Below are 27,960 nucleotides of genomic sequence, written 5' to 3' on the forward strand. Positions count from 1 at the left end.
AGCTGCTGATGGGTGCTGAAGGGAATGATCCCTGGTTCAAGAACAAATAGGAGAAGGGGTAGACTGTATGGCCCATCAAGCTTGCTCTGCCATTCAATGTGATCATGGCTGTTCTTGGGCTTCAACTCAATTTTCCTGACTGCTCCCCAAATCCCTTAATTCCCTTTGAGACCAAATGTCTAACTATCTCCTCCTTCAATGTATTCAGCTGTAGAGCATCCACAGCCCTCTGGGGTATAGAATTCCAAGGATTTCACAACCTTTTGAAGTAATTTCTCCTCATCTCTTCCCCTCATGATTGTCCCCTTATCTTGATAATGTGCCTCCCTGTTTTAGACTCACCGACCAGTGGAAGCCATCTTTAGTGCCTGCCCTTTCCAACCCCTTCGGAATTTTGTAGGTTTCAATGAGATCGCCTCTCATTCTCTCAAACTCCAGAGACTATAATCCCAATTTAAACTCCAGAGAATATAAATGCAATTTATTCAGCTTCTCATCATCGGACATTCCAGGGACTAATCTAGTGAAGGTTCAATGTACCAACTACATTGTGAGTATATCCTTTCTGAAATGCAAACACCAAAACTGCACACAGTATTCCAGGTATGGTCCCACCAAAACTCTGTTCAATTGAAACAAGACTTTTTATTCTAATATCCCAGTCCCCTTGCAATAAAGAGCAACATGCCATTTGCCTTCCTAATAGCTTGCTGCACCTGCATGCTAACTTTGTGTTCCTTGTTTGAGTGCACCCAAATACTTTTTTAAAAAATTCTGCCCTTCTACTCTTCTGACCAAAATGAATAACTTCACACTTCCCTACCTTATATACTCCCATCTACCATCTTGCTGCATACTCACTTAACCTGTCTATGCCTCTCTGCAGCCTCAGCTTCCTGACCTACCTAGCTTGTTATCATCAGTAAACGTTGATACATTGTCCTCTTTCTCTTCATCTCAGTCATAATTATGGATTGTAAATAGCTGAGGCTCCAGCACTAACCTTGTGGCATTCCACTATTCATTGTCTGCTAACTTGAAAAAGCTCTGTTTATGCCCATTTTCTGCTTTCGAACCATTAGCCTATCTTGTGTTCCTACAAAAATATTACACCCAACTCCATGAGTCCTCATCTTGCATTGATCTTCTGTGAGGCACCTTATCGAATGCCTTTTGGAAGTACAGGTCTACTACATCTGCTGGTTCCCCTTTATCTACCCTGTTTAGTTATATCCTCAAATAATTTGTCAAATAGGATTTAACTTCAGTAAAACAATGTTGACTTATTCTAATTATACTATGCTTTTCTAAATGCATTGTTAAGACTTCCTTAATGATTGGACGCAGTGTACCTAAATGGGAACAGAGTCGCCTAGCGCGATTTACTGGGTGTTTCCCGGCACTCGGGGCAGCGAGAAACAGCACACAATTGAACAGCTATTCAGATAGATCGGGGGCCTCAGCGGGAAATGCGCGGCTGCACTTAGTCCCGTTTTCTGCACTGAGGAGCTCCACTCGCTGAAACTCCTCACTGAAAGGAGAGAAATGGCGTTCCGATCTTTCAGCCCCCTGACGTGACCCCACCTCGGTTCCCCCACAGGGAATCCTCAGGTCCAATCCCCGCCGTGTGAAAAATGCCTGTTTTGCACCCTGGCAGTAACCCTGCCAGCTAGCAGTGCCATCTGGGCACCTAGGCAGTGCCATGCTGGCAGTGCCATGGTGCTCGGGTGACACCAATGCCAGGGTGCCACCCTGCCCAAAGGGCATGCGAATGGGGGACTCCGATCCTGGGAGACCCCCATGACTAGCTGTCTCACTATAAAATGCAGATTTGCCAGAAAGTGATTGCGCCCACAATGGATGGGATTCACATTGCAATGTCTTGTGAGATTGCATTTGATCACGTGAAGAACGGCGAGCTGGGTAGGTCCCGGAAGTGGGATCTCCTGACATCTACCCACCCCACCGCTCTGCTTTTTGGGCGCAATGCGCCCGGTAGATCTCACCCGTTGTCTTTTCCCAACAACTGATGCTAGACCGCTGGCATTGTTTTCTCTCTCCCTCCATTCTTGAAAAGCAGTGCAACATTCGTCAACTTTCAACAGGTTCTGTTCCTGAATCTAAGGCAATTTGGAAATCATAGCTAGAACATCCATTAGCTCTACAGTTATATTTTTTAGAATCTCAAGAGGGTGTAGGAGCCAGAGGATGTGTCAAATTTCAGTCCCGTCAGTTTCTCCAATACCTTTTTTCAGCTGATATTCATTTCCTTCCATTTTAGCCCCTCGGTTACCACAATTTCTGGTATGAAATGTGTGTCTTCTACTGTGAAGACAGACAAAATATTTGTTCAATGCATCTGGCGTTTCCTCATTCACCATGATAATTTATCATGTCTCTTATTCTAAATGACCTTTACCTACTCTCTCCTTTTTTTATTCTTCTAAAAGCTTTTACAATCTATTTTTATATTTCTGGCTGCATTACATTTTTTTGCTTTTTATCTACGTTTTGGTGGCCTAGCAGATTTCTAAAACAGTCCCAATTCTTAGACTTAATACCTTTTTTTACACCATTGAAAGCCTCTTTGAATCTATTACTGTCCTTAACTTCCTGAGTGAAACACAGATGAATTTTTCTTGCTGAGTTTCTGTTTTTCAACGGAATGTATTTTTGTTAAACATTTTGGATTGTTCCTTTAAATGGTTCCCACCATTCATTTACCTCCATGTATCTTAGTCTATTTACATAATTAATCGTAGCCAGTTCTCCCCTCATACCCATGTAATTGGTTTTGCTTAGGATCCTTATCAGAGACTGGATTGTGTCCTTTCAAACTTGATGTGGAATTCAATGGTGATATGATCACCTGTGGATCTTTTACACTAGTATTTGATCCTTGTCCATCGCACAATACTATATCTAAGACTGTTCTATCTCTAGTCAATCTCACAATAGCCCATAACCTCCTGGTTCCCCAGCATGCGCTGGGGAATCCCCCTCGCAAGTTTGCTACACAAAAGAGTTCACCCAGCAATTGCCCAGAAGTGCTGACTTTCTCTGAGCAGTTGCACTTTGCTGGGAACCATCCCCCTCCCGGACTGATCCCTCCCTCCACTCCAATTAAGGGGCAATTTAGCGTGATCAATCCACCTACTTTGTATATCTTTCAGTTGTGGGGGTGAGACCCACTCAGTCACAGGTAGAATGTGCAAACTCCACACGGATAGTGACCCGGGTCCTCAGTGCCGTGAGGCATCAGTGTTAACCACTGCACCACCGTGCCGCCCAACCATTATCAAAACCCATCTAGTTTACTAATGCCCTTTCGAGAAGGAAATCTTCCATCCTTACCTGGTCTGGCCTATTTGTGACTTCAACTGCAATAATGTGGTTGATTTTAATTTGGCTAGCAAGCCACTCAGTTCAGGGAAATTAGAAATGGGCAATAAATACACATGCCCCAAAAAATATTGGACAGGATTCTCTGTTGGCTGACACCGAATTTGGAAAACTCGATTGGGCGCAGAATAGGTTCCGACGCCAAAATCGCGGTGGGCGCTGATTTGACATTAAATCGCAATTCTCCGTCACCTCGACAACGGCGTTAGTGCATTCCGGAAAGCACATATAGTAAACACCGTTTGCATACCATTAGCGGGCCTGACCTAGCTGTATGGCCGTGCTTCAGCACAACCCGTGCAATCCTGTTGACTGAGATGAGGGTGTGTGGGGATTGTAATGTGTATATGTGGCTGCAGCGTCTCAGCCTCCCAAGTGTCAATCATGGACCTGGCGAATCCTGCACCGTTTTTCATTGGAATTGATTGTGTTTTACGTTGCATCGGTGCTAGCCCCTACACAGTTGCTGAATCGGTCCAGGGTCAGCACCAGTTTTGCTGTCGTGAAAGTCCACAAATCCTGCCCCAGCGTCAACACTTAGCCTCAGGAACGGAGAATCCAGTCCTCTGTCTCTTCTCACTACCACATTCCTCTTGATTCCTCCCACTTGATGTGTCGACATTTCACTCTGGATTTCTAAATCTCCTTTCAACCCAACCCTCGCTACTGCCCTCTGTTAGTTTAAAGCCTGGTCCCAGCCCAGTTCAAATGGACCCCATCACTATGAAATAGCTCTTCCTTCAGTACTGATGCTAGTACCTCATGAACCAAAATCCCTTCTTCTAACCCAACCTTTGAGCCATACGTCTTGACCCCACACCAATTGGCACATGGCCCAGGTAAAACTCCACAAATAATTACCTTTTGATATTATGTGTTTTAATGTGGACCCAAACCCCTCAAATTCTCTCAGCAGAACATCATTCCTAGTTCTGCCTATGCCATTTTCATTTTATTCTCATGTGGATTATGACATGATTCTGGGGTGTCACAGTGGTTAGCACTGCTGCCTCACAGCACCAGGAACCCGGGTTCGATTCCGACCTTAGGTGACTGTGTGGAGTTTGCACCTTCTTCCTGTGTCTGTGTGGGATTTCTCCAGGTGCTCCGGTTTCCTTCCACAGTCCAAAGATGTGCAAATTAGGTGGATTGGCTGTTATATTGTCCCTAGGTGGGGTTGCGGGGACAGGGTGGGGGATTGGGCCCTGGTGGAGTGCTGTTTCAGAGGGTCGGTGCAGACTAGAATGGCCCCCTTCTGCACTCTCGGGATTCTATGACAACTCAGTCCTTCCCCTCCCACTCAATTCCTTTCCAGCCATGAGGAGATGTCCTTAATCCTGGCATTGGGCAGGCAACTCAATCTTTGGAACTCCTGGTCATAGCTGCAAAGATCAATATCTCTTCTCCTGACTATACTGTCTCCTGTCACTGTCAAATGCCTCTCTGCTCTCTCCCACTTTAATTGCATCCACGATGGTGCCACTGTCAGTTTGCTCATCCACCTTACAGTCCTTCTCCTCATCCGCACGGGTAGGAAACTCATCATATCTGTTGGGCAAGTCAGGGGCTGAGGCTCCTCCATTACAACTTGCATATTTCCCATACATGCAATCGCATAAGCTCCCTGATGTCCCATAATGTCCGCAACTCAAAATCCAGCTCCGCAACTCAGAGCCGAAGTTCCCCAAACTGCAGACATCCACTATCGATATAGTTGTCCGGGATTACAGTGCATTCTCCAGATTCCCACATGTTGCAGTTATGACACTCCACCAACCCTCCCGTTTCTGTCCAGCTATTTATTTAATTAGCCAATTAGTTAATAATTCACACACATAGAAAGGTATATTCACCTAGCTTGGAGACAAAGGATGAAAACTCACCCAACTGGGACTTTTATATTTTTTAAAGTAGAAGATTGAGCACCACCTTGATCCCCTGAACTGAACTCCCACCTGAACAACATTTGCAACAACTCGCTGTTTATGTCTCACTCTGATATAGTCTCCCCTCCGTGCATCCCATTGCTCCATGCAGTTTTAAAAAACCCTGTCTGTTTATATAGAACCTCTGATGAGTCACTAGCAAGCTTCGCTTTCTGTTACATTAACACATATTGAACCAGCTGATTGACAGCTAACTGCCGGGCAACACCGTGCTCAACAAGACTATTTTAACTCTCTTGAAGGTTGAAAGTTTAATGTCAGAGCCTGACTCTTAATCTAAATTTAAACTTGCTTACCACCTGAACCAAATTCTCAACTACTCCTTTGGCGGGATTCTCCACTCCCACGCCGAAGTGGCCGCGCCGTCGTAACCTCGACGGCGCGGAACGGCCCCGGTCCCAACCGATTCAGGCCCTGACAATGGGCCAGTATCGGGGCCGCGTCATCTACACGCGCCAGGCCTTGTCGCCCGCGTAAAAGCGGCGCCGCATAGATGACGCGGCCGACGCCGCATAACGGACGTCATCCGCGCATGCGTGGGTTGGCCGGCGCCAACCCGTGCATGTGTGGTTGCCGTCCGCCCCGCAAGAAGATGGGGACGGATCTTGCGGGGCCGCGGAGGGAAGGAGGTCCTCCTTCAGAGAGGACGGCCCGACAATCGGTGGGCACCGATCGCGGGCCACCCCACATTCCAGGTGAAGCCCGGTGCAGGATCCCCCCTCCCCCCCCCCCCCCCCACAGGCCACCCCCCCCAGCGTTCACGCACCGCCCACGACTGCGGCGACCAGGTGTGGACGGCGCCGGGGGGAACCCGCCGTTTTGGCCTGGCCGCTCGGCCCATCCGGGCCTCAGAATAGCGGGGATGCCGGAGAATCGCCATTTTCGGTGTCTCCGGCGATTCTCCGGCCTGCGGCCCGCGAAACTCAACCGGGCCATTCCCGCCGCTTGGGAGAATCGCGGGAGGGCGTCGGACCGGCGTCCCTGGATATTTTGGCGGCCCAGGTGATTCTCCCAACCGGCGTGGGAGTGGAGAATCGCGCCCCTTGTGTCTCCCGCTGGCATTATCTCCTCTCCACATGTACTCTAACTCAATGAAAAACCTGTCTATCGAGGTATGTGGTTCAGACATGGCCAGGAGGCTGCCATGACTCGGGGAGTCCATCTGCTTTGGGGCAAGTGCTGCGAATGATGCTTAGTTTGAAATGAGTTGTTTATTTCTCAAATGATTTATCCATTTCATATTTCCACAGTGCAAATTCAAGATCACAATCCACTTCATGTAAGTAGTTATTTTACTGACCTGGTTGGAATTTGTCTTCGGCATTATTGAATTTATTTGAAGTGCAAATGGTCATCAAGACTGAGATACAATTGAAAATTGCTCTTCTCACTTGACCCAAAATAGATAACTCGGCATTTATTTTTAAGTGAAAACATCCTGTAATGTTATTGATGCGCGATAAGTAGATGTACTTCCAAAAACATTCTAAATTATTTCAGCTTTCACTTCTTTGGAGAGTGAAACAAGTTTGTGTAATTGTTTCTTACATCTGAAATAGAAGTTGGCTCCCAATTTTTTCATTGCAGACTCTTGGTTTTTAAAAAATTCTCTCATGTGATGTGGGCATTGTTGGCTAGGCCAGCATTTGTATTCCCCATCCCTAATTTCCCTTGAGAAGATGGCGGTGAGTCACCTTCTTGAACTGCTGCAGTCCATGTGGTGTTGGTGCACCCGCAGTGCTTTTAAGGAGGGAGTTCCAGGATTTTGACCCAGTGACAGTGAAGGAAAGCGATATAGTTCCAAGTCAGGATGGTTTGTGCCTTGGAGGGGAATTTGCTGGTGGTGGTGCTCTCATGAATCTGCTGCCTTTGTCCTTCTAGATGGTAGAGGTCACTGGTTTGGAAGGTGCTGTCAAAGGAGCCTCACTGAGTTGCTGTAGTGCACCTTGTAGATGGTGCACACTGCTGCCACTGTGCATCGGTGGAGAAGCGTGAACGTTTAAGGCGGTCAATTGAATGCCAATCAAGTGGGCTGCTTTGTCCTGGATGGTATCAGGCTTCTTGCATGTTGTTGGAGCTGCACTCAACCAGGCAATTGGAGAGTATTCCATTACACTCCTGACTTGTGCCTTTTAGATTGTAGACAGTCTTTAGGGAGTCAGGAGGTGTGTTACTGTGGAGTTCTCAGCCTCTGACCTGCTCTTGTAGCCACATATGGCTGTTGAAGCTCAGTTTCTGGTCAATAATAACCCACAGGATGTTGATAGTGAGGAGTTAAGCGATAGTAATGCCATTAAATTTCAAGGGAGATAGTTGGATTCTCTTTTGTTGAAGATGGACATTGCCAGGCAGTTATCTGGCATGAATGTTATTTGCCATTATCAGCTCAAGCCTAAATGTTGTCCAGGTCTTACTGCACAAAGGCACGGACTGCTTCAGTACATAGCCCCAATTAGGCACGGCTTCACTAATGGTATGGAGCTTTGCTGGTGGCAGGCAAAATTCAGATATTTGGGCCTTGAACTCTCATCCATTTCTGATGTTTTAAGAGAATAAAGAAAGAATACAGGCAAGTCAAATCCACATTTTTAGAAAGTCAAATTATTGAAATGGAACCTCATATTGAATTCACAACAATGGGTGAGGTTGCGCTCCCAGAGCAGCTGATATGAAATGGATGTCTGACCTACTTTGACCCATTTAATAAATTTTAAGTGTTCAAGTGAAATGTTTTAGTACATTAAAGGTGCTATGTTAATGCATGTTGTTTAAGTTGATGCTCTAAATGTAGATTGTTTTTATAGGGAATGTTCATCCAGTTGATACATGCTTTTTCCATGATTTTATGGATTTTTTGAATTCTTTATTTGCATTCCTGTATTCTTGGAACTGTTTCAGTGTTAAAAGTTTCATCGAGCAGGTTTGGGAGAATATCAATCCATTTGACAGTTGGGTGGTGCTTGAATTGGACGGAGAGAACTTATTCATCAGAATATAAAATAGACAGAAATGTGCATCCACTGTTACCTTTGCACCTGTTATTTCTTAAGGATTTGGACTTGTAGGCCATACCCTCCCCTATCTCTCAGTGTTCAGGGGAACCTTTATTCAATGCTTCTAATTCATTAAAGAGACTGTGATTGAGAAGAGACAGCTGCTGTGGGTGACCTGAGGAACTAGCTCTTCCTATATGTGAAGGTCACATGTTGGTGATCCAGCAGATGTTAACTGCTGTGCGGACGAAATCCAACGGGAAACTTGATCCACGGAGCACAGCCTTGTTTTTTGTTGTATCCTAACAACGAGGAAAAATGTCGACTGAATTCAGAAGCCACAAATTCCAGTAACACTTTGGGGATTTTAAACATTACATTAAAACATTTATTAACAAGAAAAAAGAAAACTTCAGCAGACAAGATTACAGTACACAGTTAAAATTTGCTTCTCAGAACATCACGTAAAAGAACCTCTCTTGGTTCGACACACCGGTAAATGCCTTCTAGACCTTTGGATGGCTTATGGATGTTTAGCTACAGTATCCCAGTAATATTCCTAAAACGTCTCCCCATTGCCCCCATGTTTGGAACAAATTGAATTTAATAACCTTTCCTTGTATATTTATGACCTTTTACTCCCCTGAGGAATTTAACAGCTGAAATTCGAAACCCTTATTTATCTCCTAACGGATATTTCTGCCCACTTTGTTTACTTCTAGAAAATTCACTTGGCCATACCTACTCCAAATGCATGCCATTAACACTCCTTCCCTGTCTTAAGCCCAACCAGGCAATCAATCCCAGCTTAATTAAATTATTTTCATACATCGACCCACAAACCTGCTTCACAGAATAACACCATAGACTCCAAAAATATTAAAAATAATAACACCCTATCACTCAATCTTTAACTTCATGTAACAACAGCCTTCCCTGTCACAGTAAAGGACATCTGGCAACTAAGCCGTGTGTAGTTTATGATAAGGTGATAAGGTCATGTTTTACTGTCGGCAGGCTTTGGATGACAACATGGAAAATGAGGGTAATGTGGAGAGAACTGATGTGGAGAATGGGGCAAAACTACGGGCACGTGCTGCTTCTGATCAACTTTATTTATGGATGAAAAATCATACATTGTTCTCTTTGTGTGAATCCCCCCTGCCTCAACAAAGAAAATATTACATATTCTCTCAGCTTAGACTGAGCTATCACCTTCCTCTGAACATTTTTTAGAGCGTATTTCCTCTTTGGGAGGTAGGGTGGGGATGTGGAGTGGTGGGGGTGGGTGTTGGTCCCTACCACTTACCAGACAGACAGAGAATACTGGAGGTGCACTGCAGAGTAAGGTCTTCCACAATTCCTGACACGGTCATGGCCACTGGCATCGGAACCTTCTATCTGATCCTCGAGAACACTAGACAGATGGTTTTCAGATCGCAAAATATCGCTCCTGACCCAGGGAGTGTGATCATTCTTTTACTCTTGCTCGTCTGCCTCCGTGGTCTTTATGGTGCTTCCAGAATCTCTACCGATTTCCTGATTTATGGGAGATTCTCTGGCACATATGCCTCCTCCCAGCTCCTTGTGGAGCCCATTTATTTGCATATGTATGGACACCCAAAGAGGAACGTGAGGCAAGAAGACTAAGATTGTCTATTCCTCCCTATAGCACAATCCTGCCTGTTCTGGCAACTGGAGGAATTCATAGAGCAGCCATGTGGTACAGAAACCCAATGTAATGAATGGGTTTACATGTCATCTTACTTCTCACTGCACCTGAGAAATCGCTGCTTAATGTCATCTTTCGGCAATAGTATGGGATTTGGTGATCTCTCTCTTCTCTTCCTCCCCCTTCTCTTCCTTCCTTTTCTTGCCTATATTTTACTCCAAGGGGCGAAATAGTTGTAAAAAAACAATAATGGAATAGATGAGTAGAGGTTTCAGAGATCCTTTAGGCTTGGATGTGGTCAGCCACCATTTGAAAGCACAGCATTGTTTTCACACGTATGTCGACAAACTCAGCCCTACCTCACCATCACCTCCCTCAATTCCTCCATTGTTGCTAAGTTATCAGATGATTTATCTGACATCCATTACTGTATGAGTGGCAACTTTCTCCATTTAAATATTTATAAAACTGAAGCCATTCTGTTTACCAACTATCAACTCCATTCCTCTTTCTGTAACTGTCCACAATTAATACAGTCTGTTCACAATGTTTGTGTCACATTTGATCTCCGTTTTCCTGCCTCGTATTTGTGTCATCACTAAGACCATATATTTGCACCTCCATAACATCGCACAAATTTGCCCCGTCATAGAATCATAGAATTTACAGTGCAGAAGGAGACTATTCGGCTCATCGAGTCTGCACCGATCCTTGGAAAGAGCACCCTACTTAAGCCCAAGGCTCCACCTTATCCCTGTAACCCCACCTAACCTTTTGGACGCTTAAGGGGCAATTTAGCATGGCCAGTCCACCTAACCTGCACATCTTTGGACTTTGGGACTAAACTGCAGCACCCGGAGGAAACCATGCATACATGGGGAGGAAGTGCAAAGTCCACACAGGCAGTCGCCCGAGGCCGGAATAGAACCCGGAACCCTGGAGCTGTGAGGCAGCAGTGCTAACCACTGTGCCGCCGTGGCTCATCTGCTTCTGAAACTTTGTTACCTCTAAACTCAACTTTTCTAATGCATTCCTGTCTCCCACGTTCTACTTGAACTTTAGGTAATTCAAAACTCTAGCTGCCCATCTCTCAACTCACACCAGGTCCTGTCTCCCTATGATTCCTGTGCTTGCTGACCTAGTCAAGTAACATCATTATTTTAAAATTCTCATCCTTATTTTCAACCTCTGGAACATCACTCCGACTCCTTTGTCCTACCATTGGTGGCTGGACTTCAGGTGCTTATGCTCCATAGTCTGAAAATGGAGAGTTCAAGGAAGGAGGAGGTTGTGCTATTGGAGGAGACTAAAGTTGGGAGGGATGAGGCCTTGGATAGACCAAGCCATGAGAAGGGTGATTTTAAATTTAAGGTATTGGGAACGAGGAACTATTCGGACACTGAAGACCGAGATCGTGGGCAAGTGTGCTTTGGTGCAGGATTGAATGTGGCATCAAGAGTTTCAGAGGGGCTGGGATTGTTGCAGAATGGGCAACCTATCAAAATATTAATGCTCAAATCTGGGGCTAAAAATAGTAATTTCAGAGTGGCTGATTTGGGAGCGGAAGCGCACAATATTATGGAGGTAGAATTCAGTAGTCCTTATGAAGAGAGGATATGAATTTAAAAGCTTTGCTCAGGGTTATATAGGACATTAACATTTTTTTTCTCTAAATTTCAACGTGCATTAATATGTTTTTTTAAAACTCCTTTCGACTTGTGTCTAATCAGCTCCTTTTTTTATATTCCTCAGCTATAACTAACTCGGAAAGTGGTGCAAATATTGTGTATGAAGATGTTAACAATGTTAAGGAACATGGTGATGTTGAGTAAGTGATTAAATTGCCATTGTCACTTTGCCACTTACAGATTACTTGTGTATATGTGCTCATCAAAATTACATTTCTTAATGGAAAGAGGTTATGATTTATATTGCGGTATGATTCAGGAAAGGTGTTCCAAGTGACCATTGTTCATGTGGCCTAGTCAATGAGTGTCTGAAGATGGTGATTATCAGTGGTGTTTAGGCCCCCATCTTCCATACATCCAGAAGTTTTATTTGCCATTTCCAGTGAAATTAGTGAAGGCGACTGAATTCATGATGGTTCATTTTCTGGTATTTTTCTGCCGTCTTTATAGAGACAGAACATCCAAATCAGACACAAGTAAGACCAGTTGGGGAAATCTTTTCAGGAAGCGTGAAGAAAATGTAAAGAGAACTGGAGAAACGAACACAAAGTTAGAAGAAACTGAAAGGTAAAGTGAATGATGGATTAAAGCTCTTGAAACCTGGAGAAAATGGCAGTACTGTTACTGGTCGAGCTTGTACTTGCTAAATTTTACTCCTGATAGTACTGTTCTTGATTTGACTACAAAATGTTGAACGTATCATGTGGTCTTGCTATTTTTCTCTGCCAATGCAGTGTTTAATCCCTCCCTGATATATCCAAGGTTTAAAGTCTCTGGGTGGAGACGTGTGACCATGGACTGTGTCTTGGTGAAAATTAATATTATTGCATAAGCATCATATACTTATTATCCAACCAGTATGCTCAGTCCACTGGTATCTTAAATTACTCAACTAGTTACCACAGCAATCCATCATCCGAATTCTTGCAGTGCTGGTAGATTTTAGTCATATTTCCACAGATGAGACACAAATAGGGGTGGACCTGTATAAAATACTTAAGAATCTGTTACTCTAGTATAATGGACTGAATCCTTTAAAGCTTTCGTCCTGTCTTGTTTCACACAAAGCTTTGACAATATAGTGAGGATATTGAGTCTACCCGAAGACAAAGTCCCTGGGGTAGTGCTTCTGCAACTCATTTCCTCTCCCACCTAGAGCCAGCGTTTGAGTGCCGTTGGTAGGATCCTTTTTTAAAATTCTTTTCTACGAGATGTGGAATTCACTGGCTAGGCCAAGCATTTGTAGCCCATCCCTAATTGCCATCGAGAAGGTGGTGGTGAGCTGCTGCCTTGAACCGCTGCAGTCCATGTGGTGTAGATACACCCACAATGCTATTAGGGAGGAAGTTCCAGGATTTTGACCCAGTGCCAGTGAAGGAATGGCGATTTATTTCCAATTCAGGATGGTGAGTGACTTGGAGGGAACCTCCAAGTAATGGTGTTCCCGGGTATCTGCTGTCCTTCTCCTTTGAGATGGTATTTGTCATGGGTTCGAAAGGTGCTGTCTCAGGAGTCTTGTAGATGGTACGCACTGCTGCTGTGCGTCGGTGGTGGAGAGGGCGAATATTTGTGGAGGCGGTGGCAATCAAGCAGGTTGCTTTGTCCTGGATGGTGTCAAGCTTCTTGTGTTTTTGGAGCTGCACATCCAGGCAAACGGGGAGTATTCCATCACACTCCTGTCCTGACTTGTGCCTTTTGGTGGAGGACAGGCTTTGGGGAGTCAAGAGGTGAGTTACTTGCCACAGAAATCCTAGCCTTTGACTTGCTCTTGTAGCCACAATATTAACATGGCTAGTACAGTTCGGTTTCTCATCAACCGTAATCCCCAGGATGATGATAGTGAGGAATTCAGTGATTGGAATGCCATTGAATGTCAAGGGGCAATGGTTTGATTCTCTCTTATTGGAGATGGTCATTGTCTGGCACTTGCGTGGCATGAATATTATTTTCCACTTGTCAGCCCAAGCCTGGATATTGTCCGGGTCTTACTGCATTTGCACGTGGACTGCTTTGGTGTTTGAGGAGTCGCGAATGGTGCTGAACTTTGTGCAATCATCAGCGAACATCCCCACATCTGACTTTAAGATGGAAGGAAGGTCATTGATGAAGCAGCTGAAAGTGGATGGGCCGAGGACACTACCCTGAGGAACTCCTGCAATGATGTCCCGGGACTGAGTTGATTGGCCTCCATCAACCACAACCATCTTCCTCTGTACCAGGTACGACCCCACCTTTCCCTTCTAATGCTGCCTGCAACATTCTAGAGGTAGGAGGAAACCTTGCAGCAACATTTCACCTTCCAGCAATCTGCAACATGCTCAAGTTGAAAAAGATGTTGCTTAATTGCTGATGTGATTGGCTGGATGGTTGACCGACGGAGAGTTGGGAAAAATCCATCAGGCTTTGCACTGATGTGTCTTTTGGATGCATCATGGGGGATCAGCAATCTTATTCAATGATTGTAGTTCTGTTAAAAGGGATCGCATTATTTTAAAACTGAATGATTTTGCACATTATGTCAATTGGATGATAGGTAATTACTTTTGAATATGGGTTTCATTGTTATATATATTATCAACATTGTCCAGATTTGTGGATTTTAATTTTATTTATTTCTCCCCTCTTTAAGACTGGAAGACAGCAATGAGGGTAAGTTGTGCTTCTTGATGCTCATCAAATTATATGGATATTGTTGGACAACATGCATAACTTAATTTGTATTAATATTTACACTTGAGTGTTAAATAAGGTAGAATATGGTTTCAGTTTCATTTCCGGTTTTTTTGAGAGCCTTATGCCAGGAAATCTGGAGGGCCTCTGAGTAAAAAGATCAAGTTTTCTGGATTTGTTTGTGGACCACATTTATCAATGTGGTTTTACAACCCTTGAAGTGAAGAGATGGGTTACAAAGTAGTTTAGTGACTTTGGGGGGTGGGGTTGAAAACACACAGTAGGAAAAAAACTGTGCTGTTGCCTAGACACATGGGGAGACAGTGTGTCATAACCACCAATTGGCCCACTGGGAAACCCATTATCAAACTCCCCGAATGGGGAGTAAGAGCTTCTCGGGTAGGGATGGAGGCCACCCAGCTGGGGCCCATTAGTACTGAACATAAAAGCCGGCCTAAGCAGAGGACCTGCATGTTGGTAGTCCCAATGGGGTCTGTGATTGTGGATAGTTATTGCCTTTAGCAGATTATTGTAAATGGTAAAATAATTATTTTGCTTCCTACCGCTGGCTCCCTTGGTCATTAAACATTGAAAGACCGAAAAGAAGTTCAGAGTGTGTATGTTGGAGAGTTTTAAGCTCCCTGATCAGAAATGCTGAAAGGCTGCGAGGGGGGCAGTGCTGAGTTTTGGGAAGTCATGTGTTTTCTCTGCAATCAAATGGATTGTGAGTTTAAAGTGTGTTTTTGGGTGTCTTTGGGAGAGATACCTGTTGGAGAAAATGCATCTAGTGAATGTTCAGAAATCCAATGGAAGAAAATTGTTGCAGCTGGGCCAGCCCAAGCAAGAAGCTTTGGTATAAAGATAGTGGTAAATCTTCACTTGGGTTTTGTATCTGAAGGGTATGTTTGGGATCAAGGGTGAGTTGAATAATTTTCTTGTGATGGTACTGAGATTTTTCCAACCATTCTCAACTAGTCTGATATAGTTCATTTTTCCTTATTTAATGAATGTTTTTTTCTTTGTTAAAAGTTGGTCAGTAAGCTCTTTGAACGTTCCTCCACTGTTTCTAGAAAACAAAAACAAAGTTAGGATCTATCAAGCCAGGTTTCACCCTGGGAACTGACTTGTCCAATATTAACATCAGCTGAGATCGTAACAACATACAGTTTAAAGGATCATTTATGTTAAAAATATTGTGCTTAACTTCACAGATGGCTTCACTGCAGATGCTAAAGCGACCAGGTAAAGTGATGCTTTTACAAACTAAACCAGTGTGCAAAAATAAAACACAAAAAATGTTGGAATGCAGAGCAGTTGAGTTCACATCTGAAGGAAAAACTGGTCCAACTTCAGAACTTTTGTACAAAAGCAAAATACTGCAGATACTGAAAATCGACGTTTAAGGTCGATGCTCTTTCATTAGCTTGATGAAGGCCATCAACCTGGCATGTTAACTCAGAACTTGTGTAGTTAGGCTAGAGAGAAGTCTCACCTTAAATGTTCACCATTTTTTCCTCTTGTAGATGCTAATTCACTTGGTGTGTCCTTCGAGCGTCCTTGTCTTTTTTTAAGATGTATTTCAAGATTGTGACTTTCTTTGTATCCAAAATGTTGGAGAGTTTACGTCTATTTATCATAGAAATAAAGTACCTAAGAAGATAGGCCCATTAGGCAGCTCTTTTTCTCAGTTGAAGTTGAGCTCTTGCCCTGTATCCTTTTATAATCCTTCTCTTCAAATGCTTATTCAAAGCATTAATTAAGAATGTTAGAATTTCCGATGTGAGTGAAATATATTAATCTCTGATCAACAAAGATCAAATCTAATATCCACTTCCAGCCAAGGCAATGTTCTGAGGTGATCAGACTCTGATTGATTGTGTTGCCTTGGTCGTTCCCAGCTCTGTTCTGCAAACATTGCAAAAAACTAAGCCTTGCGTCTTCCATAGATACACCAAAAAGGCATTCTTATTCTTAACCATTCTTGTTCCTCTGGAAAGCTTCCCATCATTGATGGTCTTTTCCTTAATTGTCATCAATTCTGTTACTTCATCTTAATACCACATAGTACCTGACTCTCCAAATGTCTCACAAAACCATCCTATAGGAGATAAGATAACAGGAATCAAGGATGCATTCTCACTCGAAATCGCCAAGAATACATAACGAGATACTCGGAACTGGAACAGACACTGGAGGAATTGAGTTGAACAAAACAGTTAAATTGAAACCCAGGGCTTATCGTTTACCTGAGGAGAGAATTGACAGCTGGAGCGGACTTTAGAAGAATCGGGAGCACCAGGAAGAAGATAAATTGAGGCCCACGTGCGGGGTCCATCACTTACCTGGGGAGAGACATGGGGTCTGGGCAGCACACTGGGCTTTGAAACAAGTGAGGGGGAAAAAATCAAACCGTGAAATCATAGGAAAGCTGTAAGTTGATTGGCTGGTGAGTATTGTGCAATCCTTTCCCTTTCTCCAAAGTTGGGGACTGAGTCAATACAGCTGTAATTTTTAAAAAATTAAAAATGTAAGTTAAGCATTCAGTTAGCTTCTCCATATTTAAGTGATGTCAACAGAAAGGAAGTGGGTAATTAGTGAGTCTTCTCTTTTTTTAAATGAAATGAAAATGAAATGAAATGAAAATCGCTTATTTTCACAAGTAGGCTTCAAATGAAGTTACTGTGAAAAGCCCCTAGTTGCCACATTCCAGCGCCTGTTCGGGGAGGCTGTTACGGGAATTGAACCGTGCTGCTGGCCTGCCTTGGTCTGCTTTCAAAGCCAGCGATTTAGCCTTGTGCTAAACAGCCCCTTAGAAGGTATCTTAGTAGTAGTAAGGTTTATTAGTAGTAGCAAGGTTTATAATCTAATAAAGGAATGGCAAGGCTGCTCCAACATTTGTTGTGTGTATCCTGTATTATGTGGGAACTCCAGAACACTTGTGTGCATGAAGGGTTGTCGGTTACAGCATCTCAAGCTTCAGGTATCTGAACTTGAGCAGTTGCTGGAGTCACTGCGGTGCATCTGTGAGGTTGAGAGCTTTGCGGATAGCAGGAAGAGGGGCAATAGGTGACCATTTAAACAGTCAAGAAGAAATAGGCAGGGGTCCCCTGAGGACACCTCACTCTCCAACCAGGATTCAGTTCTGATTACTGAATAAAGTGATGGTTCAGGTACAGCCAGTACCAGGGCCATGGTGCCATGGTGGTTCAGCTGCACAAGGGAGGGGTGAGGCGGGGGGGGGGGGGGGGGGGGGGGCAGAGTCATAAAGAAGATTTGAAGAGCAATACTAATAGGAGATTTGATAGACAGGGGAACATACAGGCTACAGTTGTGTATCCAGGAGGTGCATTTCCTCCCTGGTGCCAGTGTCCAGGATGGCGCAGAACAGCTGCAGGGCACTTCTTACTGAGGAGGGTGAACAGCTAGAAATTCTGTCCACATTGATTCTAACAACATACGCAGAAAGAGAGATGTGGTCCTGCAGTCAGAATTTAAGGAGCCAGGTAAGGAATTAGCAAGCAGGAACTCAAAATTAGGAATCTCCGGATTATACCTGGTACTACACGCAAGTGAGTATGGAAATAGGATAAAGCAGACTAATGTGGCTGGAAAGGCGGTGCAGGCGGGATGGTTTTAGATTTCTGGGCATTGCGACCAGCTGTGGAGAAGATGAGGCCCGTACAGGTAGCACCTAAACACAGCTAAGACTAATTTCCTTGCAGGATAATTTACTGGTGCAGTTAAGGAATGTTTAAGCTAACTTTGCAGGGGTGTGGGAACCAGGAGGTCATTTCAGAGAGGAATACCAAGGTGCCCAGTATAATGGGTGAGACCGATAGCACAAGAGTAGGAAATCTTAGAATTGACAGAGCAGAAGGAGGCCATTCGGTCCATCACGTCTGCACCGGCCCTTGGAAAGAGCACCCTACTCAAGCCCACACCTCCACCCTATCCCTGTAACCCAGTAACCCTACTTAACCTTTTTGGACACTAAGGGCAATTTAGCTTGGCCAACCCTCTTACCCGCACATCTATGGACTGTGGGAGGAAACCGGAGCACCCGGAGGAAATCACGCACACACGGGGAGAACATGCAGACTCCACACAGTCAGTGACCCAAGCCGGGAATCGAACCTGGGACCCTGGAGCTGTGAAGCAACTGTGCTAACCACTGTGCTACCATGCTGCCCCTAATAATAAGTTATAACATCGGTCCAGAGTAATATAGTCTACATTGGAGTTACTGTGCATGTATGTATATGCACAGAGTGTGGTAAATAAGATTGGTAAGTTAACAGGCGCAGATTGCCATGTGGAAATGTGATGTGTGTTATGGGCCAGGGTTTAGAGAACCCCAAAGTGTATCATGGAGTTCACCTGACCCACAACTTTTAATAGATTGTGGTTTGGGGAGCACACGGCTCACTCTCCAGGTGTGGTGCAGCAGAAACGGAAAAGTATTTTTTTAAAGCAAAACAATGTTTATTCTGTGAACTCAAGGTAACCATTTTAAAACATACAGTGAACATCTTAGCAACCATTAATTCAAATACAACCCCCAAAGAATACAACACTAAGTAATCCTTAAGCTGTCCTTTTAACATCCATAAGACTTTAAAAAAAAAACTTTAACAGAAGCACATCAGGTTAAAGTCACTACTGAGAGCAGTTATTAGTTTTAAATCACCAAACGATTGAATTACATTCTTTAGATTACAGAGAGAGACTCTTGATACACCTTTTGGCTGTGACTGCAGCTATCCAGCTCTGAAAACGAAACTAAAACACGCTGCAGCAAACAGCCTAAAACGAAAGTAAAAAACTGACAGACAGCCCAGCTCCACCCACACTCTGACATCACTGATAAACACACATTTCTTAAAGGTACTCTCACATGACATGTGGCTATTACAGAAACCTGGTTTAAAGGACAGGACTGGGAATTAAATATTCCTGGATACACGGTGTTCAGAAAAGGTGGGGTGGCAATATTGATTAAGGAGAACACAGCAGTGCTGGAGAGAGAGGGTGTCCCAGAGAGGTCAAGGACAAAATCTATTTGGCTGGAACTAAGAAACAAAAACAGGTGCTGTTGCCCTGCTCAGTGTCAACCAACTGTGGAAAAGATATTTGAAGAAAACATTTGGAAGGAAATTACAGAGAGGTGTAAGAATTATACAATTTATAATAAGGGACTTTAATTATCCGAATGTAGACTGGGAGAATAGTAGTGGTGTAAGGGGCAGAGAGAGGTCAGATTTCCTAGAAGGTGTTCAGGATTTTTTTCTACGCCAATATGTTTCCAATTCAATGAGAAAGGAGGCACAGCTTAACATGGTTCTGGGTATGAGGTGAATCAAGTGTCACTAGGGGAACATTTAGGGCTCAGTGATCATTGTATTTCAAGATTTAGGTTGTCTATGGAAAAGGACAAGGAACAATCCAGGGTAAGATAATTAACCAGGGGAAAGCCAACTTCAATGTGGTGAGAATGGATCTCCCCCAGATAAATTGGAATCAAAGTTTGGCAGGCAAAATAGTAACTGAAGAATGAGCTATCTTTAAATAAAAGATAGTTCAGGCACAGTCAAGGTAAATTTCAACAAATGGGAAAGATAGGGCTAACAAATCCAGAGCTTCCCTGGATGGCAAAAGATATGGGGATTGTCATGTCCAGTAAGGATATATTGCTAACTTCCAAGATTCAGAATTCAGTCAATGTGGATTTTTTTGACATTAACTTTAAAAAGTGGTCAAAATGCTACCCAAGATGGCTGTTAAAGGTCATCCAAACAGTCAAAGGATTAATTAATATCTATGGATGCTTCTGGAAAGTTCTTAAAATGTAAATGGCCATGGATTAAATGCCCTCCCTTGAAGACATTCACAATCCCAAATCACTTGTGAATATACACCTCTTATTGACTGGGTCTTTAAAACTCAAGCCCAGAATTTTCCTCCCAAGTTTGAAGCTTTACAAAGAGAGTTGTTCAGAGATCAGTTCATCATAAGCAGGTATGAACAACCACCGTTAAAACCCCATCGTGTGGCCATGGTTTCTTTTTTTTAATATATTTTATTCAAGATTTTTGGCCAAACATAACAGTACGTAGTGTTTCTTTTACACAACAATAAAGCAATATAAATAACAGTGGCCAGTTTTAAACAAATAGATAAATAATATATAAACAAAAACAAAACTGAATGGCAACTGCCTTGTCCAAAATAAATACTCTCCAAAAATACAATCCAACAATCCAATATACAATTACCTATTACAACTACCTATACATATTATACATATACAATAACATCTCTGAGAGTCCGTTCGATTCCTCCCCCCCCCTCCCCCCTGGGTTGCTGCTGTTGTCTACTTCTTTTCCATTCCCTCTATCTTTCTGTGAGGTAATCGACGAACGGTTGCCACCGCCTGGTGAACCCCTGAGCCGAACCCCTTAACACGAACTTAATCCGTTCTAACTTTATAAACCCTGCCATGTCGTTTATCTAGGTCTCCACACCCGGGGGTTTGGCTTCCTTCCACATTAACAATATCCTGCGCCGGGCTACTAGGGACGCAAAGGCCAACACGTCAGCCTCTCTCGCCTCCTGCACTCCCGGCTCTTCTGCAACCCCAAATTTAGCCAACCCCCAGCTTGGTTCGACCCGGACCCCCACCACCTTCGGAAGCACCCTTGCCACCCCCACCCAGAACCCCTGTAGTGCCGAACATGACCAGAACATGTGGGTGTGATTCGCTGGGCCTCTCTAGCATCTCGCACACCTATCCTCTACCCCCAAAAATTTACTGAGCCGTGCTCCTGTCATATGCGCCCTGTGTAACACCTTAAATTGTATCAGGCTTAACCTGGCACACGAGGACGATGAGTTTACCCTACGTAGGGCATCAGCCCACAGCCCCTCCTCAATCTCCTCCCCCAGCTCCCCTTCCCACTTCCCTTTCAGCTCATCCACCATGATCTCCCCCTCGTCCCTCATTTCCCTGTGTATGTCCGACACCCTACCATCCCCCACCCATGTCTCTGAGATCACTCTATCCTGCACCTCCTGCGTCGGGAGCTGCGGGAATTCCCTCTCCTGTTGCCTCGCGAAAGCCCTCAGTTGCATGTACCGAAATGCATTCCCTTGGGGCAACCCATATTTTTCGGTCAGCGATCCCAGACTCGCAAACGTCCCATCTACAAACAGATCTCTCAGTTGTACTACCCCAGCTCTTTGCCATGCTCCAAATCCCCCATCCATTCTCCCCGGGACGAACCTATGATTGTTTCTTATCGGGGACCGCACCGAAGCTCCCATCCTTCCCCCATGCCGTCTCCACTGCCCCCAAATTTTCAATGTAGCCACCACCACCGGGCTTGTGGTGTATTTCTTTGGTGAGAACGGCAACGGTGCCGTCACCAGTTCTTGTAGGCTAGTCCCCCTGCAAGACGCCCTCTCCAATCTCTTCCACGCCACTCCCTCCCCTTCTCCCATCCACTTACACACCATTGAAACATTGGCGGCCCAGTAGTACTCACCTAGGCTCGGTAGTGCCAGCCCCCCCGTCCCTACTACGCTGCAAGAATCCCCTCCTCACTCTCTGGGTCTTCCCAGCCCACACACAACTCATAATACTCTTCTCGATTCTTTTGAAAAAAGCCTTCGTGATCACCACCGGCAGGCACTGAAACACAAAAAGGAATCTCGGGAGGACCACCATTTTAACCGCCTGCACCCTAGCTGCCAATGACAGGGACACCGTGTCCCATCTCTTAAAGTCCTCCTCCATCTGTTCCACCAACATCGTTAAATTAAGCCTGTGTAATGTACCCCAATTCTTGGCTATCTGGATCCCCAAGTACCGGAAGTCCCTTGTTACCTTCCTCAACGGTAAATCCTCTATCTCTCTGCTCTGCTCCCCTGGATGCACCACAAACACCTCACTTTTCCCCATGTTCAGTTTGTACCCTGAAAAATCCCCAAACTCCCCAAGTATCCGCATTATCTCTGGCATCCCCTCCGCTGGGTCCGCCACATATAGCAACAAATCATCCACATACGGAGATACCCGGTGTTCTTCTCCCCCCCCCCCCCCCCCCGAGTACTCCCCTCCACTTCCTGGAACCCCTCAATGCTATGGCCAGGGGTTCAATCGCCAGTGCAAACAATAACTGGGACAGAGGACATCCCTGCCTCGTCCCTCTATGGAGCCGAAAATAGTCAGACCCCCGTCCATTCGTGACCACGCTCGCCATCGGGGCCCTATACAACAGCTGTACCCACCTGATATACCCATCCCCAAAACCAAATCTCCTCAGCACCTCCCACAAATAATCCCACTCCACTCTATCAAATGCTTTCTCGGCATCCATCGCCACCACTATCTCCGCTTCCCCCTCTGGCGGGGGCATCATCATTACCCCTAGCAGCCTCCGTATATTTGTATTCAGCTGTCTCCCCTTCACAAACCCAGTTTGGTCCTCATGAACCACCCCCGGGACACAGTCCTCTATCCTCATTGCCATTACCTTGGCCAGAATCTTAGCATCCACATTCAGGAGGGAAATTGGCCTATAGGACCCGCATTGCAGCAGGTCTTTTTCCTTCTTTAGGAGGAGCGATATTGTTGCCTCTGACATAGTCGGGGGCGGCTGCCCCCTTTCCCTCGCCTCATTAAAGGTTCTCATCAGTAGCGGGGCCAGCAAGTCCATATATTTCCTATAGAATTCAACTGGGAATCCGTCTGGTCCCGGGGCCTTCCCCGCCTGCATACTCCCAATCCCTTTCACCACTTCCTCCGTCTCAATCTGTGCTCCCAGTCCCACCCTCTCCTGCTCCTCCACCTTAGGAAATTCCAGCTGATCCAGAAAGCACATCATTCTCTCCTTCCCATCCGGGGGCTGAGCTTCATATAATCTTTCGTAAAATGCCTTGAACACTCCATTCACTCTCTCCGCTCCCCGCTCCATCTCTCCCTCCTCATCTCTCACCCCCCCCTATCTCCCTCGCTGCTCCCCTTTTCCTCAGTTGGTGGGCCAGCAACCTGCTCGCTTTCTCCCCGTATTCGTACTGTACACCCTGTGCCTTCCTCCATTGTGCCTCTGCCTTACCCGTAGTCAACAAGTCAAATTCTACATGTAGCCTTTGCCTTTCCCTGTACAGTCCCTCCTCCGGTGCCTCCGCATATTGTCTGTCCACCCTCAGAAGTTCTTTCAACAACCGCTCCCTTTCCCTACCCTCCTGCTTTCCTTTATGTGCCCTAATAGATATCAGCTCCCCTCTAACCACTGCCTTCAGCGCCTCCCAGACCACTCCCACCTGTACCTCCCCATTATCATTGAGTTCCAAGTACCTTTCAATACACCCCCTCACCCTTAAGCACACCCCCTCATCTGCCAATAATCCCATGTCCATTCTCCAGGGTGGACGCTGTTGTTTTTCTTCCCCTATCTCCAGGTCCACCCAATGTGATCCGAAATGGCTATAGCCGTGTACTCCGTCCCCGTCACCTTTGGGATCAGTGCCCTTCCCAGAACAAAAAAGTCTATCCGTGAATAAACTTTGTGGACATAGGAGAAAAACGAAAACTCCTTACTCCTAGGTCTACTAAATCTCCAGGGGTCTACTCCTCCCATCTACTCCATAAAGTCCTTAAGCACCCTAGCTGCAGCCAGCCTCCTTCCGGTCCTGGACCTCGATCTGTCCAGCCCTGGGTCCAGCACCGTATTAAAATCTCCACCCATTATCAACTTCCCCACTTCTAGGTCCGGGATTCGTCCTAACATACGCCTCATAAAGTTGGCATCATCCCAGTTCGGGGCATACACATTCACTAATACCACCGCCTCCCCTTGCAATTTGCCACTCACCATCACGTATCTGCCCCCACTATCAGCCACTATAGTCTTTGCCTCAAACATTACCCGCTTCCCCACTAGTATGGCCACCCCCCTGTTTTTTGCGTCTAGCCCCGAATGAAACACCTGCCCCACCCATCCTTTGCGTAGTCTGACCTGGTCTATCAGCTTCAGATGCGTCTCCTGAAGCACAACCACATCTGCCTTAAGTTTCTTTAGGTGTGTGAGTACCCGTGCCCTCTTAATCAGCTCGTTCAGCCCTCTCACATTCCACGTGATCAACCGGGTTGGGGGGCTCTTTTTACCCCCCCCCCCCCCCCCCCCTTGACGACTAGCCATCTCCTTTTCCAATCCAGCTCCTCACCCGGTTCCCACGTAGCCGTATCTCCCCCAAGCGGCGCCCCCCGCCCCGACCACCCCGACCACCCCCTCCCCATACCAGCTCCCCCTTCTCCCCAGCAGCAGCAACCCAGTTACCCCCCCCCCCCCGCTAGATCCCAAACTAGCGTAATTGCACCCCCCATGTTGCTCCCAGAAGTCCGCAAACTCTGGCCGACCTCGGCTTCCCCCCGTGACCTCGGCTCACACTGTGCAAGGCCCCCTCCTTCCTGCTTCCCTGTACCCGCTGTGATTACCATAGCGCGGGAACAAAGCCCGCGCTTCCCTTTTGGCCCCGCCCCCAATGGCCGGCGCCCTCAGCTCCTCATCCTCCCTCCCCCACGACATGGGGAAGAGAGAAAAGTTACAGGGTCGCAGGATTAACAACTTGGGAAGTCATCTCTTCCCTCTTTTCCCCCCCTTCATCCCACATATTCACCCCCCACTTTGTCCCAAACGTTCTTTTTATGGCCCGCTCACTCCAGTTTCTCCTCGACAATAAATGTCCACGCCTCATCTGCCGTTTCGAAGTAGTGGTGTTTCCCTTGATGTGTAACCCACAGTCTTGCCGGTTGCAGCATTCCAAATTTAATCTTCCGTTTGTGCAGCACCGCCTTGGCCCGATTAAAGCTTGCCCTCCTTCTCGCCACCTCCGCACTCCAATTTTGATATACGCGGATCACCGCGTTCTCCCACCTACTGCTCCGAGTTTTCTTTGCCCATCTGAGGACCATCTCTCTGTCCTTATATCGGAGAAATCTCACCACTATGGCTCAAGGAATTTCTCCAACCCTCGGTCTTCGCGCCATAACTCGATAGGCTCCCTCCACCTCCAGCGGACCCGTCGGGGCCTCCGATCCCATTAACGAGTGCAGCATCGTGCTCACATATGCCCCGACATCCGCCCCTTCTACACCTTCGGGAAGACCAAGAATCCTTAAATTCTTCCTCCTCGCATTATTCTCCAGCACCTCCAGCCTTTCCACACACCTTTTGTGTTGTGCCTCGTGCATCTCCGTTTTCACCACCAGGCCCTGTATGTCGTCCTCATTCTCAGCAGCCTTTGCCTTCACAACCCGAAGCTCCTGTTCCTGGGTCTTTTGCTCCTCCTTTAGCCCCTCAATCGCTTGTAATATCGGGGCCAGCAGCTCCTTCTTCATCTTCTTTTTGAGTTCTTCCACGCAACGCCGCAGGAACTCTTGTTGGTCAGGGCCCCATATTAAACTGCCTCCTTCCGACGCCATCTTGGTTTTTGCTTGCCTTCCTGGCCGCTGCTCCAGAGGATCCACCGCAATCCGGCCACCTTCCTCTCTTTTTTCCATCCGTGTCCAGGGGGGATTCCCTTCTGGATTACAGCACAGTGTTTTTTGCCGTTAAAATTGCCGTTGGGGCTCCTATTAAGAGCCCAAAAGTCCGTTCCACCGGGAGCTGCCGAAACGTGCGACTTAGCTGGTCATCGCCGCACCCGGAAGTCTGGCCATGGTTTCTAACTTCAAATCAGTTATGTGGACAATGGAGGTATTGATCATGGGAGTCACATGACTGAAACTATCTTCAGATAACCAATCTTCCTTACTCCCAAGTACCAGAAAGAAACCAGGTCTGTCTGGAAACCATTAGGACATGAGGGTCCATTTCTCAGTTTGTGCGAGGAAAATTAATTAATTTACATCTGCAAAATTTCACCTTTACAGAAACTGGGCTGTAACTTCATCTGGAAATCCAGAAACTTCCAACTTCCATTAATATCCAAAGAACCACGAGAGAGATCTTATCTAAGCCTGCACAACGTGCACCTTAAAGGACACTATCGGAGCATGATTTGCCTCTTGTATTCTGTTAATATTCTAGCTGCATGCTTTGTTCTCTAGAACTAATCTGTGTTTGTAGGCTTTTATCAAAATACATGAAAGAGTGAGTGTTTTATGTTGCATTTGCATTTCGAAGTATTGTGTGAATAGATGTCATATTTTCTTATTCTAAACTTATCCAATAGCCTGTATCCTGTCTGATACTAAAAGTCACAACACTTAAAAAGGTAAAACACTCCCTCTAAACACGCACTTTGTGGACACCCAGGAGGTGAAGAGAAATAGAAAAACTCATCCTTTCACCTCTCTCCCTGATTTTAACAGGGTTTAGGTAAAGAAGACATGTTCTTATGGATAATACAACCAAGAACCAAGCTGAATATAGAAATTCTGAGGGGATTGAAAAAGCAAATGAGGGAGGCAACTGCTTTTCTTGGAGAATAGAATATTGAGACGAGATTTAATATAGGTATTCAAAATCATGAGGGGCCTGGTCAGAGTAAACAGGAAGAAATGTCCCTTGGTGGAAGGATCAAGAACCAGAGGGCACAGATTTAAGGTAATTGGCAAAACAGCACTGGCGACTTGAGGAAAAGCTTTAACGCATGGTGAATAAGGTAATTAGGATCTGCCCGAGAGTGTGAGATGTCAGTTCAATCGGAGCATTCAAGAGGGCTTGGATTATAATCTGAAAAGAAAAATTGACCTGTTGTTCCAGCAGCCATTGCAGTAACAAATAGGGACCATGGCCTCTCTGAACTTGGTGAAGTAGCATCGCACTGTGGTCATCGCTATACATTCAAAACCGCTCCAGAGGTTTGGATAAAGGTTTCCAGAGCAGGCCCGTGCAATTTAAACTATTGTAATTCCAGCAGGACATGAATTTACCCTGCTATGTGGAAGATTTGGCTCATTATAAGACAAATATGTCAAGCTACATTTGGGTCAGATGACCAAAAGCTTGGTCAAAGAAGTAGGTTTTAAAAGGTTTTAATTTTTAGCTGCCTAATTGTTGATGATCTCAAGTTCATATAGAAAGCCTTCTTATGATATGCAAGCCTGCAAAAGTACTTCTCTTACATCTGTCTTGAAGTAAAACATTCTAACAGCTAATAACCCTTCATGAAAAACTATTTTCTGATGTCCCCTTTTGTTCACCAAGCAGTAATCATCAGTTCATGTCTCCTTATTCCCAATTTTCAATTAGTAACTCGCAGTTTATTCTCAAAGCTGATCATAATTTTGCAAATATCCTTTGGATCCTCGTTTAAAATTGTCTTTTCTAGTGAAAATGTAGCCATCTAAGATGGCCACCTGCAAAGGACCATGGGAATTATGGCCAACCCATGACTCGGGCAGATACAGAGCCTATGTGTATCTGAAACACAGGTAACCAGACCTGATCGAAACCTCCGTTCCTTTGCGTTTTGATGGCCTATTTCCCTAGGACAATAGAACTCCAATCAAGCAACTGGTACAGCCACAGACTGATCGGTGCCACTCCCCTTACTCCGAAAGCACAGCTGCCAAGGTCAATGAC

The 27,960-nt window shown here is 45.4% G+C and overlaps 1 protein-coding gene across 3 annotated transcripts in view; it reads left to right on the top strand.

The window, feature by feature from the left end:
* The window catches only part of LOC140426354 (uncharacterized), a 160,338-nt gene that overhangs the window by 121,090 nt on the left and 11,288 nt on the right, over positions 1 to 27,960 (top strand). For all 3 annotated transcript variants that reach the window (XM_072511014.1, XM_072511013.1, XM_072511012.1), the window contains exons 15-19: positions 6,599 to 6,627; positions 11,766 to 11,841; positions 12,152 to 12,268; positions 14,331 to 14,350; positions 15,583 to 15,613. In XM_072511014.1, coding sequence (XP_072367115.1) covers positions 6,599 to 6,627; positions 11,766 to 11,841; positions 12,152 to 12,268; positions 14,331 to 14,350; positions 15,583 to 15,613 — 273 coding nt within the window. The remainder of the gene's footprint in view (positions 1 to 6,598; positions 6,628 to 11,765; positions 11,842 to 12,151; positions 12,269 to 14,330; positions 14,351 to 15,582; positions 15,614 to 27,960) is intronic.

This window comes from Scyliorhinus torazame, chromosome 7, assembly GCF_047496885.1.
Source record: "Scyliorhinus torazame isolate Kashiwa2021f chromosome 7, sScyTor2.1, whole genome shotgun sequence".
Classification (NCBI taxonomy): Eukaryota; Metazoa; Chordata; class Chondrichthyes; order Carcharhiniformes; family Scyliorhinidae; genus Scyliorhinus; species Scyliorhinus torazame.